Source organism: Polyergus mexicanus, unplaced genomic scaffold, assembly GCF_030449975.1.
Source record: "Polyergus mexicanus isolate NDT 795.1 unplaced genomic scaffold, iyPolMexi1.0 SCAF_6, whole genome shotgun sequence".
In the NCBI taxonomy this organism is placed as follows: domain Eukaryota; kingdom Metazoa; phylum Arthropoda; class Insecta; order Hymenoptera; family Formicidae; genus Polyergus; species Polyergus mexicanus.
Window position 1 is genome coordinate 8799796 of NW_027223326.1, and position 14082 is coordinate 8813877.

Here is a 14082-nt window from a genome sequence, read left to right on the forward strand (position 1 = left end):
TTAAATGATACGTCATCCCGAAAACACAAATAGAAATTCTCTATAAGTACTGGTATGAAATTAATCTCTTTTCAATGAGACAATGTCACATTTTAGATAAATATTCGATCGTTCCTCTCATCTCTTATATAAGTTTTCAATTTCTTATATATAATAATTTTCGAATTAAGATCCTTGCTTAAAGTATACATTAAACAAAAACGAATAATGTATAACTCAAATGTATTTAAAATGAATCAAAGAATATAAATTTTGCCAAATTTTTACCAATTTATTTTAAAATTTTCTTATGCGAAAATGCATGAAAAGAGATTTCAATAATACACATAATTTTATGCAAAAATATGCAATCATATGAAATCCTTCATTCTATTCAAATATTCCATGACACATCTATCATTATTAGTTATAATTATTCCACACAATTGACAGGAAATTGTTATTCATCTGATAAAATCTATTGACGTATAATCGCACATTAGATACATAGTGAAATATTTCCTAGATGATAACACTGGAAACTTACACCTAAAAAAAGATTCGGTCATAGAACCGGTTTGTTATAAAGTAAGAAGAAAAAACCGATCAACAGAAATTTCCAGAATGTTTCTCCGTCGTACGAGAATTCTCCACTCATGAGATTGTATTCATCGAATATTTCGCAAAACAATTTAATGACTAGTCCGTTTCGTATCAAATTTTTTTTTTTACGGATCACTTCGATGTACACACAAAATAGACCATTACAATTTAATTGCTTAGCGGCTTTAGTAAAATTATAATATATATTAATTAATAAAAAAAAAAATATTTTCAAAAATAATTAAACAAATAAATAAATATTTTTTATATCCTATTGTATTTTGAAATTACAGTCTTGAACATTTACTCGTGCTTGCATCAGAAAGATTAAAGATGCTGCAAATATTTCTTTTTTTATCTTCAGATTTGATTATTTAAAAACGTAATATTTTAGAATAAAATACCTATATTTTTTTATACACATTATACAATATCAAAGACTCATAATTATATTAGCTTCGATCCTTGCATTGTGCAAATGCCGATACGATAATTTTTTATGAAAATAAAATAAAATATATTATTTCGGAAAAAAACATCGAAAAAGAACGTTTATATATATAAATATGTATATAGTTGCATTCGGGAATATGTGGACTCGTTACTACTCTTGCAGTTGTCGAAATTGGTGTTTCAGGAATGATAGGGTAGAACTTCTTAAAACAGTTGCCATAATTGCGCGAACGGCGCTCTCGTGCGATAGAGTCACCATTCGTGGATTTATTGGTGTGATGTAATGGCCCATGGTGAAATATAAAGAATGTCGACAAAAAAAATGCGAAATCCTATACGAAACGCATTCAATGACAGGAATTGTCAGCTGATGAAGGAACGCGGAATAAGCGGAACGCGGCCGGACCAGTTCGCGAACGACAAATGGCATTTTGCCGCAAACCACGTAGATAAAATCAACCGCACTAAAATTTGATGAGAACTAACTTCGTGGAATTATCAAATCGATTTTCATCAAGAGTCGTAGAACGTGTGGCAACGGCGAGCTAAAATACAAAGGAGAGAAATTCGCATCGTTTTTTTTTAAATTACATTTAGCTATACAATGAAAAACTTGAAAGAAACGAATTATCGGCGAATTTTGCCGAGCTAGTTGTCATTAGAAAGAAAGGAAAATTAGAATTAATTGAGTCACTGCCTGATCAATATACTTTTCTTTTTAACTAATCGCACGATAATGTAATTAATTTATAGTTCTTTTGAGAAATGTTATGTATTATGTATATGGTTATAACGTTTATCGCCTTTTATTTTATTAATTTTATGTATCTTTATTAAACTTTTCCTCGATATATTTGACACTAAAATTTATAAGTTATGATGTTATGTCAATACAAAAAATTGAGAAAATTTTATTGTGTTGATTCGAGCACCAGTTATCTGATATAATTATATTGTTTGTGTGTGTTATTTCTGTGTTAAGTGTAAAACAATGTAGAATATAGGGACACAGTACAGCTATGCGCTTTCTATTTGATCGTGCATTTGCAGTCTCGTCTCGATTACTGCCGGAAAATTATTACGACATAACTGCATAGTTTACCAACGATCTCGCAATAGGCGAGAGCAAAATATTTTTTCTACGATCTCGGTAACTCGGTGACAATATTATATATGCCCAAATATGTAAATACATCGCTTTAATTTACGATTCACTATTACTTTCATTACGATTAACTTTTGCTTTCCGATCGCGACATATACAGATTCTATAGAGCCTTACATTACTTTTCCTTACTTTTTCTCGACAATTTAACTTCACTTAATTTTCTATTTAAAACTATCAAAAAATATATATTTAATTTGAAAAAAATTAAAATTAAACTTACATAAATTAAATAGAGTTTAATTTAAACAAAATTATTTCATGATGTTAAATAACTCAAGATCGAGAAATATCTGTAAAAATGTACAGCACGTACCAATTTCTTATCAAAGAAAAAAAAGTTTCGTAATATAACACAAAAATTATGTGTTGTATATTTTTTATGATATTTTCATGTTATGTCTATTTTTGTTCGCTATTCTTATGAATAATTCTTATAAATAATTTGCATTTTGTAATTTTATAATATTTTAACGCCTTAAATATCAAACAAAATAAAGAGATCACCAAGAGATAAATTACAAATTGTATAACATAAATTTAAAATACCTGTCAGATGTGTAGCGTGCATCGATTCGAGCTTACATAACTGCTTTGAAAATATAAACAGATTTTTTGTTGTACCGTCTATGCAATTGTGTTTATTCAAATGAGAAGCGTTGTTCTAAGACTGGTTTGTGTAAGATAACGGCACATACGCATCTGCTGGGTGCAACGAGGTAATTTTCGACCCTTCAAAATATCGAACAGCGCTTTCGACTGGTGTCCTTTGCACGAGTACACAAACCAGTGATTAAATGTCTCTTATTATTCTTCCGTGATACACATCGGCATGACTCCAACAATGATTTATGAGAAAATTATTTAATGATTACGACAACGTAATTGAGAATTGTAAGTTTCGATTTTTTGCTTAACTCGTTCTTCAATATGTTACCCTCACTGTCAAATTAATGCACTTTGTTTGCATTATCTTTTTTTATATGTCTCTCTTTCTCTCTCTCTCTCTCTCTCTCTCTCTCTCTCTCTCTCTCTCTCTTATGAAGATCTGAAGATACTCGAATGCATGCGCGAAGTCTAGTTCGTTATTTGTACAATATAACACAACAATTGCTTTCTCTCTGATAGTCCGTTATTTGTATAACACAACAATTGCTCTAATCTCTGATATTCTCTTGGGCAACTTTTTATCTTCATATAAGTTTCATTATTATCTTCATAAATCACATATTACAAATGCATTAATGAAATATGAAGATATTACTTGTGACATATTACATTGTTGATTTGCAAACGTGTAATTTATCAGCTATAAAGTCGTTAATATGGAAATTCAATTACTCATTTTGATTATTCATATCTTGGCTATTTAACCAAGATATGTGGGATTAGAAAAAACGATACGATTAAAAATTGTATCAAAAATAAAAAGCGCTCTAACGTTACTGTGATTTTTTGCTTTCTTTTAAACTAAAATATTCGTATATCAATTTCTTTAATGATAGAAAACAAAATCTTTTTCAAACTTGAAATTTTGAAGGTGCAATAACAAATAAATAAATGAGCAAGTGCTACGATCATAAGCCTAAAAAAACAAGGTGTAAAATATCATTGTGCATATAGTATATAATTATAAAAACGTATTAAATTTCCAAATAATGTTTAAAGTCGTGGACGTTATGCAAAGGAAATTGGATCTATCTAGAAAATTGATACGAACAAACTATTTTACGTACAGTAAATTTGATGATAATGACGGTATATTAAAAGAGCAAATTATTCAAACAAAAGATCAAGATTTACAAATTTATCTCTTCCGAAGATATCGGAAGCGTAATACAAAGTCCTTCGCATCTAATCTTAAAGAGATCCAAGGTTCTTCCACATTGTTTTCCTGGACCATATAAAATATACGATAACATAATAATACGCAGATATTCGCGATATATACTTGGGGCAACTGCGTAATAAATCTCATTTTTTTCAAGGATCTGCGTGGTACGTCTACCTTGGTATATACAACATAAAGCCGCACGCGCAATATGCACGCACATATATCTCGGCAAACATTTGTGAAGCATTAACATTAATTATTGAAATATATTTATTTATATTTAATGATTTTATTATTTTTGTAAAGTACTTTAAAAATTATATAATTAACAAAAAATATATTTTTGCAGAGGCAAATTAATCATAAACCAATTAAAAATTAATGTAAACATTTTCTAAATAAAATTCTAAATATAAATTTTTAGTTTAAAAAAGATAATTTTTCTGATTTATTTCTCTGCATAAACGTTATATTTTCCAGGATGCCATTCTAAAAATCTATGAAACAAATTAAAGCAAGAAATAATTATAAAATATTATAAATTTTAGATTTTATTCAAGAAAAATCAAAACAATACAGAATTTATGATTTTATTCTAATCATAATGGATTATTAGATGAAATGAATTAAGTAACGTGTATTAATCTGTTCTTTTATGCTGAATACAAAGTAGCAAATTATCAGCAAAAAAAATGAATCTCACTTTCAAAATACGCGTTTGCTCAATTCATCGGATAAACAATCGAGTATCATATTTCATCTTTGCGACAAAAAATTACGAAATGGATCGCGCAATACATAAGATCAAGAAATCAGCACTATTCGCTCGACCGATTGCTATATACATATTGTTCCAATATCGCAATAACACTGAAAAGTAATGTTGCACTTTAATGATCAAAGTAAGAACGGAGTATTTCTGAGCTCTTAAATATAAATTACGAAATTTCGAGTTGCTGCAACCATTTGTCCACGATCAAAATTGCTGATTGTGAGACTAACGCTGAGATCAAGACTCGTAGTTTCATAAATGCAATAAAATAAAAAAGCATAACGAATAGAATAATTGATATCTCTTATATCTCAATGAATAATTATGAAAATAGTGAATTATATTCCACATTTGTTCCATTCCTTTAGCGATATTATCTTATTGTGTACTATTTGGTTTTTGACGAAAGAAAGTTGATTATATTAACAAAAATTTAATGTTAAATCTATATTATTTGAATGAATGAATAAAATATCAAAATAAATGATGCATGCATAAATCCAAAAGATTAAAATTACGCATTATTAAAAGTAATTAAATATTAATTGATTCATAAATTGATAAACTATTTTCTCAAAATTGTTACGTAGAGCTAGTGAAGTTTCATCATGTAATAAATTTCAGAAGACCAACAACAATTGGAGTATATGCGAAAAAATAGCTTGGAGAATAGAATCACAGAAACTGCCTTATTAGACAGATAGCTTGATTTGTGCGATTTTCTTGATTACGGGAAACATCAAGTTTTCTTTTGCGCTCTTTCTTTGCTATAATTTCAGAATTCCTCAATTATGCGCTTTTATTGAATGTGCTTTACCTTTTTGCCGACAGATACCTTCACGCTGACAATTCTGAGTTTGCTCGGCATCGCATCCGGTTGCATTATACTACTATTCCATCCCTACGAGTTACTCTTCAATTGGAAAATAACATTCGGCGAGGGAGGCGAGATTTTTGAGAAGTGGCGAAAACCCGAGGTCGACCTCTACTTGAAGGTCTATCTATTTAATGTGACAAATCGCGACGAATACCTAGATGGACGGGAGAGCAAGCTACGATTCCAACAAGTTGGTCCTTACGTTTACAGGTGAGAAATATAGTATATAATTTGATTAATTCTGCATTTCTCAGAAACAAATATATGAGAGCATCATTTTTCTATGAATTTTAAATTAAGAATTATGAATGTGGATTCATATGACTTGACCAGACGGCTTAGTTGACTTTTTGAAGAAACGCATTTTATAGTTATAATCTTTACAAAGGAAGTTAAAACACCAAAAGAAAGTTATATCAAATTATCACTGAGTACCCTGGAAAACCCGAATGGCAGAAGTGATGATATTATATGTTCTTGTTTAATGTAAAAGGAAAAAGAGGAATGATCGTGAAAACCGGAGATTGGAGCTCGACCATTAATGATATTCAAGAGTGCGAGAAAGAAGTGGACATATAGGCTCGTAAATAATTATTAAGTGGACGCGAGATCTAGGTTACATACTGTCTCACGTACACTTGACCTTCTGTCATTGCGCTCTTATTTTTCATTCCTGGTATTCAACGGAAGTAAATTTGCATGGTGTCGCAAGTTGCATTCACGCGACCGAATATTTAAGGTCGTTCTTGAAATACTTCAAGTTTATTACTAGAGAGTTTAACAATCTCAGAATTAAATTTTACTTAAAATGAATAAATTTATGGAAAATTAACGAGAAAGAAAAATGAAGACAGAGAAAATAGAATAATTATGAGAGAAGAAAAACAAAAAGTTACAAAAAGAAATAGAAACCTATTTTTTTAATATTTGAATTAAATATAAAAATAATATTGATGATAATATAAATTAAAGTTACTTTCTATTTACATAATTGAATTAAAAATAATTGATTCTGCAACGTTATTTTTCAATAATATATTCTTATTCTAACAATATATTCAGTCCAATAGATTTATTGAAAAGTATGTTTTCAAAAATCACATGTAATACACACAAGAAAACATATTCTAAACATAAATGTAATAATGATGTGAATATAATGATGGATGCTAATACATTATTTCACATGGCACATTTTGTTTCAGAGAACTGTTCGAGCATACAGATGTAGTTTTCAATGATAATGGTACGTTATCGACAAAACCAATGCATCCACTGAATTACATCCCGGAAATGAGCAACGGCACGGAAGAGGATCTCGTAATAATGCCGAATATCGCGTTGTTCGTAAGTAACACAGAGTATCACTCTTATAAATCGTAAATGATACTGCAAAATCTCTATAAATTCTTTTTATCAAACGCAGAATATAATATGCAGCGCACGTTTTCTCTGATAAACGGACACGTTCGTGCAAAAGCAGCTGTTTGTTAACATAAAAGAACGTGCTGATTTTGATGAAAAAGTTCGGAAAGATTAAAACGATAAGAGCTTTAAAGACATTCTAATCAGTAATTATATCTCGATTCTGTTTTTTTTTGTGTCTTTTTCTTGACGCAATTAATCGACAATTAATATCACATATTTACATGTACGCGTAAATAAGATATAAAAAAGATGTAAAAATAAAGAAAGACATCAAATTTCTTGCAAGAGTTAATATTATATATTCATATTAATTTTAATATCATATATCATATTTCACTCATTCCAATGTAAATGAGCCCTTTTATGGAACTATAAAATGAATTTTATGGGGAATCCCTAGAATTTCTCGATATGAATTATAAGTATGTAAAAAACAAATATACGATTTATCGTGTTTCCTAACACGATATGTAGGTTACAATTGATATTTATTAATCGCAAAATATAATTATTAATAATGAGGAAAGAATCCATGCTACTACATAAACCAATGATAAAAATTTGAACCAAGCTTTCCACATAATCGTACGATCTTCAGAAACACCCAATTATCGAGGATTAAATATAATTAAACGAAGCAACCTGTCTTATACATTATTCACGACACGTTTGCTGTGTCTGATTCAATACATAAAATTATCAAAAGTTTATCGAAACGTGATTCTCAAATGATAATTCATCATGTATATGACGCAAATCAAGATGTATATGACGCAAATCAAGATGATCGATATAATATGTAACAGAGATATAAATCTTCTCATATAGAACACGAATCATATCAATCATAATTCCCGTAATGAAAAAACTCGAACGTCTCTTATATATGAGCTGTTATTGATAATATTACCCACAATTTGCATGTAAAAATAACGCAATTGAACTTCTAGCAAATAATAAATACAGACCTAGAAACCAACAAGAAATACTCATCCCGTATTTGTATTCACATTTATATCTTTATAATTTCAGATATAATTAAAAGTAATATTCTGCATATTAAAATCAAGTAAACAATTAGTAATTAGAATGCAATAATATTTTATTGTATCCAGATTTTTAAAATATTAAGAGATAATATCAAGAGATAAAAATTTTGAGAGATAAATATTATAAAATACTGTGACTTTTTTTATATTTTTTTTTTATCTGTGTTAATCAATAATCAATAATAGCAACAATAAAAAATATTATTAAATACTAAGATTGTGTGCAAAGTGTTATAATAAAATAAAAATTAGCGGACAAAAATATGATACATATTAAAAAACATTTGATAAAAAGCATTTTGATTTCAAGAAATGAAAACTTATTGTTAGATCAACTTATTGGGTCAACCATTCTATCTAATTCTGAATTAGCTTCTGATGCAACCGGTGTCTTGATTGGAAGCCAGACTTCTCACCGACATTTCTATGGTATTTCGTTTATTTGATACGATCTAGTATGTCATAAACTTCAACAACAAACCATTGATTACAATCGATTTCGCAAATTTCTCTCGAAGGCTCCATTCTTAAAGAGATTCAAGAATTTTTATTATGCGCAAATTTATCGAAGACACATTCCATTCTTATGCAACACGCAATGTGTTTTCTTGGATATATACGAATGCTTTTGCAACAGTTAATTTATCAACCTCATACAACATCCTTCTCGGCCCCCCCCCCCCAACAAACGCCCACTGTTAAAGCACTTTATTGTACCACTAATAAAATCAGATGTACAACACCCAATGGATATCATGCATGTTTCAGAGATATGTTCTTATATCCTGTGCTTTACATAATGCTCCACTGCGAATAATGATTAAATATTGCATATGATAAATATTAAATATTGCATCCTTTAACACAATGCAGATTTTTCTAGAAGGTATCAAGCTATCCAAGGTATCTAATGGAAGTAATCACGGTCACAAGAAACTTCTATTCGCAATGTACAAATGTATTCTCGAGAAACGTGTCGCATTTGCTTTATCAGGTCAAGAAGCTGCCGGAAAGTCAGGAAAAGACATGCGACAGCTAAGACGTGGCGAGAGTTAGCATCCTTTTTTTTCGCGTTACGAGGATACTTGTGCGAAATCACTTAACGTCACTTTTACTTTCGGTTTTAATTTAAAATTTTGTCTTTTTTTTCATTGGTTTAAAAATGTATTATTATCTCTATTCTTGTTTCCAAGTATTACACTCTAACTCCCTCTGTATAAATTCTTATGTAAATTTCCGATTTAATCACGCTTTAAATATAAGAACAATAAAGTCACACGCGAAGAAAAAGATACATAATATTTTTATTAAAGGAATTTTTTCGCGTCTTGTATGCGCATAACGATAAGAATGCACTCGTTGTTCTTATTAGTGACATTATTGAGATTAATCGCATAAAGCGTTCCACATTCCATCGGACGCACAAACGATACGGTGAATATAATGTACTTCCGTATAAAATATTTATGTGTACAAATCATATAAGATAAATACGGATCATTATTGCGAAACGATTCCGTATAGATTCGTATAGGGAATAAAAATGTACTCTCAATAATCTTCTTCTCAACATTTTAACCAGCCTGTTATATAAAAAATAGGCCTCATATGATCATTAATATCTTGAACTAAAATTAATTACAATTACTTACATCAAAATGTAATTCAATATACCTCTTTGATTTTGTTCGCAAATGAGCTTAAAAACATTAATCTTACTCACTAATGTAATCGTATAATTTTCCGTTGCGAACGATAAAAAAATACGCGATCCGACAAATTATATCTTCATAAGTCATATCTATCCATTATAATAGGCTTTGTCACAAACAATAATCGCGGTTACCGCGCGATTACGTAAATTTATGTTAGAAAATAAAATTCCTTTCGTATATAATAGCAAACGATATCTTACAATAATAAACAGCATCTTCATTTTCTAGCAAAGATGAATTATAGTCATTTAAAAATTTTGTATTATATTTATTTATATAAATAGATATGAGAATAAACCATTTTTTCATATATCCTCCTGATAAATATTAATTAATTTTTTATATAGAGAAATTTTTATACAAAGAAAATAAAATAGATTAAACAAATAAAGTATACATCGCGTGTTCTTATAGCATACAAGTTAAATACAAATACATGTGACATTTGCCCCTATGTGTGATTTAAAAGATATAAATTATTAAATTTCAGTTTTACAAAAATCTAATGAGAACTACTTGATATATTATAACACTATGGCATTTTGCACGCTAGATAAATCCATCTGTTATGTCGATGTGGCGATTGCATTAAAATATTGCATTTACAAACGGATAGAATCTCAAAATTTAATTTAATTTACTGTTCATTTAACGCAACAGGTGTAATATAGGAAACCATGTTTTGCTTAAGAATTCGCTTAAGCAATGCATTCCTCATGAGCAAATCGTAAAATAGCCTGTGCGCGAAAGTAATAGAAAAGTAATAGATATACCATAGACACTCTCTTATCTGTTTGAAAGGTCGCCAAAGAGAAAGTGTTTCATTTATATTCATTTTTTGCATTATTACCTTTGCATACGATAGCCATTGTTAATAATACTTTGAGATTCTTTTTTAATGAAACATTAAAATTAGAACCACTGAACAGAGGAGAAGAATATGTTTGCGAATTAATCTATATTATATATCAGTTTTATATCATATTAAATTTATATAATCGTGAATTGTTAGAAATTAAATTTTTAATGATGGTACAATAATCAAGGACATTATTAGTTTTTTACATCTTTATTGAGAAATATCGACGTATTAGGGAAAGATTACTGAGAAATTAATTTTGCATAATTGCATAAGTTGATTTTTAAAGTAAAAAAGCACATAAAATGTGGATAAAAATCGTAGAATAGTTTCGTGTTGAATACAATCATTCAATTCTCACATATGTCATTATTATTGTTGCAATGTTATTCGCATTATCAATAAAGTCAATGACCCTGGCAATCGCAAGGAAATGGAACGTCTGCAGATTGCAACGCATTATTTCTTCCTTTCTTGAATGATATTGACATGTTACATTTAATTCGATAAAGAGCGACATATATTAAAATAACACGAGCATAATAGATACAAGACAGAACATAATAATAGATACGACGCAGAACATGATGAACGTTAATGGACAATGAGTTATATATATATATATATATATATATATATATATATATATATATATATATATATATATATATATTCCGGCAATATATAATTCAATTATACAATCCGATTATTTTTATTTATTTTTATTTTTAAAAAATAAGAAAATATAATGCAGAATGTTCTTAATAAATCAGAAGAGATCTTTATATAATAAGTAATGATAGGTGCATAATCGGCATTATGCACAAAAGCAATATATAGAACGACGATAGAAGTTTTAAGTTTAAAATATAAAATTATTGTATATACTTTGTTCATTCACAACTATGTGTAGAATTATTTTATTTTTCTAATTCTATAAAATTAACAAATATGCAAAATTAATTTTTCACTAATTCATTAATTCGTCAATATTTCACTGAGGATGTGACAAATCATTATTTATTATCGTATCATCATTTAAAAAAATTTGTTTTCTAAAAATTTACAATTATATATAAATTCAGTCGTCCTATGATATATTGCTTTTTGTGCATAATGCCGATCAATTATGCACCTGTCATTACTTATTACGTAAAGATCTCTTCTGATTTATTAAGACGACGAGAATCAAATAATATATAAGATCAACAATCTGATCTTTTGCACGATGGCGTATGTGTAGAATACGCAAACAATGAATAGGCAAAGCCTCATGTGTATTATATAATTATACATAATAATAGATTATCGAAATGGAATCAATTTTTTAATTGGACAAATATAATAGTAATTTTACTTAATCTTACCTGGATAATCATACGTTACTTTTTTTCTACGGTTGAAGAGCATTACGAACGTGATGAAAGACGCCTCGTACATATCCAGATGGGGGCTCAACACGTTGATCCGTCAAACGGATACCCATCCTCTGGTTGAAATGACTGCGCGCGAGTTCATGTTCGGCTACAAATCGACTCTCGTTACTCTCGGCAATCATGTGATGCCCACCTGGATCAAATTCGATAAGCTGGGATTAATCGATAGAGTAAGAAATAGTCTAAACGGCGATTTTTTTAATACGCGAGATCTAATATGAGCCGTAATAGCTTTAAACAAAAAAAAAAAAAAAAAAAAAAAAAAAAAAAAAAAAATGTAATTGATAAAACTAGTTAAATTTAGAATTTATTTATTTATGGTAATTAATTAAAAAAATTTTGTACGGCCTATTTTTCAATCGCATTTTATTATTCTAGTAACATAAATTCTACAAAACTCAAGATTCTTAATAATACAAGTTTTACGTTTTACTGCATTTTGTAGATGTACGATTTTGACGGTGATTTCGAGACGATTTTTACGGGAGAGACCGATCTCCGAACGACGGGCTTGATTGATACGTACAACGGAGACGTAAACCTACCTCAATGGACCGGAAAATGCGCGAATGTGCATGGTGCGAGCGACGGCGTCAAGTTTCCAAGCTACATTGAACCAAACGATACGCTCCTCTTTTTTCGTAAGAGCCTGTGCCGGAGCGAACGAATGGTAATTTTGGTTATCGCAATCCTTTCGACAAAATGATTAACTCGCCCGATTAAAAATCTTGTGCCAAGTCATGCGATGTGTATGCCAATATTCTGTTATTAACTTTCTGCACTTATAAGCTCGTAAATTGCTCTTACGAAATTCTCGGGTGTATCCCTCGAGCAATTTGGCGTCGACATCTAGGCGCAAAAATTTCATATTTTTTCACTTCTTAACTCGTATCGTCGAATTTCTTCTATAATCCCGAATTAAAATTCCAGTGAGTAATATAAACTGGCACTTATAAGTAGCATAAAACCTTTAATTATTAATCGCTCATAAGTTAAAAATTATTGAATATCTCAACATATATAATTTTTTACTAAATAAAAATTGAATTCTTTCTCTTTCTTCTGTATATAATAATATATTTCAAAAATAAATATTTTTTTTTTCCAAAGATACGAATCGGAGAGAAGCAAATAAAGGGTTTGTATACGTATCAATATGCGTTCGTGGAGAATGAATTAGACAACGGAGCAGTGAATCCGGAAAACAAATGCTTCTGTCGTAAAGGGCACTGTTTGAAACCCGGTTTAATCGACGTGACCGATTGTTACTATGGTAAGATATTCCTATATTAATTAATCAATGTTTTTGCTGGATTACTTCTAGTTGAAAGTAATAATTATTATCGAAACATTCATATATAGACTTGTTGCGACATTGATTTTTGTGACGAATAAATTAATACATTTATTATTTTTTTCCGTTTAATATCTATTATTATTAATTATTACCCCTTCGAATTATAATGTAATAATATATATAATATATTTTTTAATATATATATTTATTATATATTATTACTAAACACGATACTTAACTGGCTCTCGTATATGTTATGAAATAATAATAAACTTTTCAATCTGCATCACGAAATCTATGACTTTTACGTTGCATATTTTATATCGACAGTTGCCATCCGATTTTTTTCTATTGAAATCGTGTCGCAAGATTTCGATTGCCTCCATCGTATTGTAAGGAAAATCAGCAGTTTTGACTAGAAAAACGCGCGTGTAGGATAAAAAAATAAACGAAAAAATTGCTGTCATGTATTTTCCTCTCTAATAATAAGTAGCACGCAAATCGATTAGCGACGATTGATTTACTTTTTGCGCTTTCATAAGCGGATCCAGAACATTCGACTCGAGTCTTCAAGATTAATGCGATGCAGCAATTTTCCACCGGTACGGTATATTA

At 29.3% G+C, this 14082-nt stretch overlaps 1 protein-coding gene across 3 annotated transcripts in view; it reads left to right on the forward strand.

Moving 5' to 3' along the window:
* The window catches only part of LOC138934428 (scavenger receptor class B member 1), a 34646-nt gene that overhangs the window by 16179 nt on the left and 4385 nt on the right, over positions 1 to 14082 (forward strand). For all 3 annotated transcript variants that reach the window (XM_070298152.1, XM_070298151.1, XM_070298150.1), the window contains 5 exons: positions 5638 to 5893; positions 6889 to 7030; positions 12140 to 12340; positions 12616 to 12840; positions 13281 to 13443. In XM_070298152.1, the coding sequence (XP_070154253.1) occupies positions 5638 to 5893; positions 6889 to 7030; positions 12140 to 12340; positions 12616 to 12840; positions 13281 to 13443 (987 nt within the window). The remainder of the gene's footprint in view (positions 1 to 5637; positions 5894 to 6888; positions 7031 to 12139; positions 12341 to 12615; positions 12841 to 13280; positions 13444 to 14082) is intronic.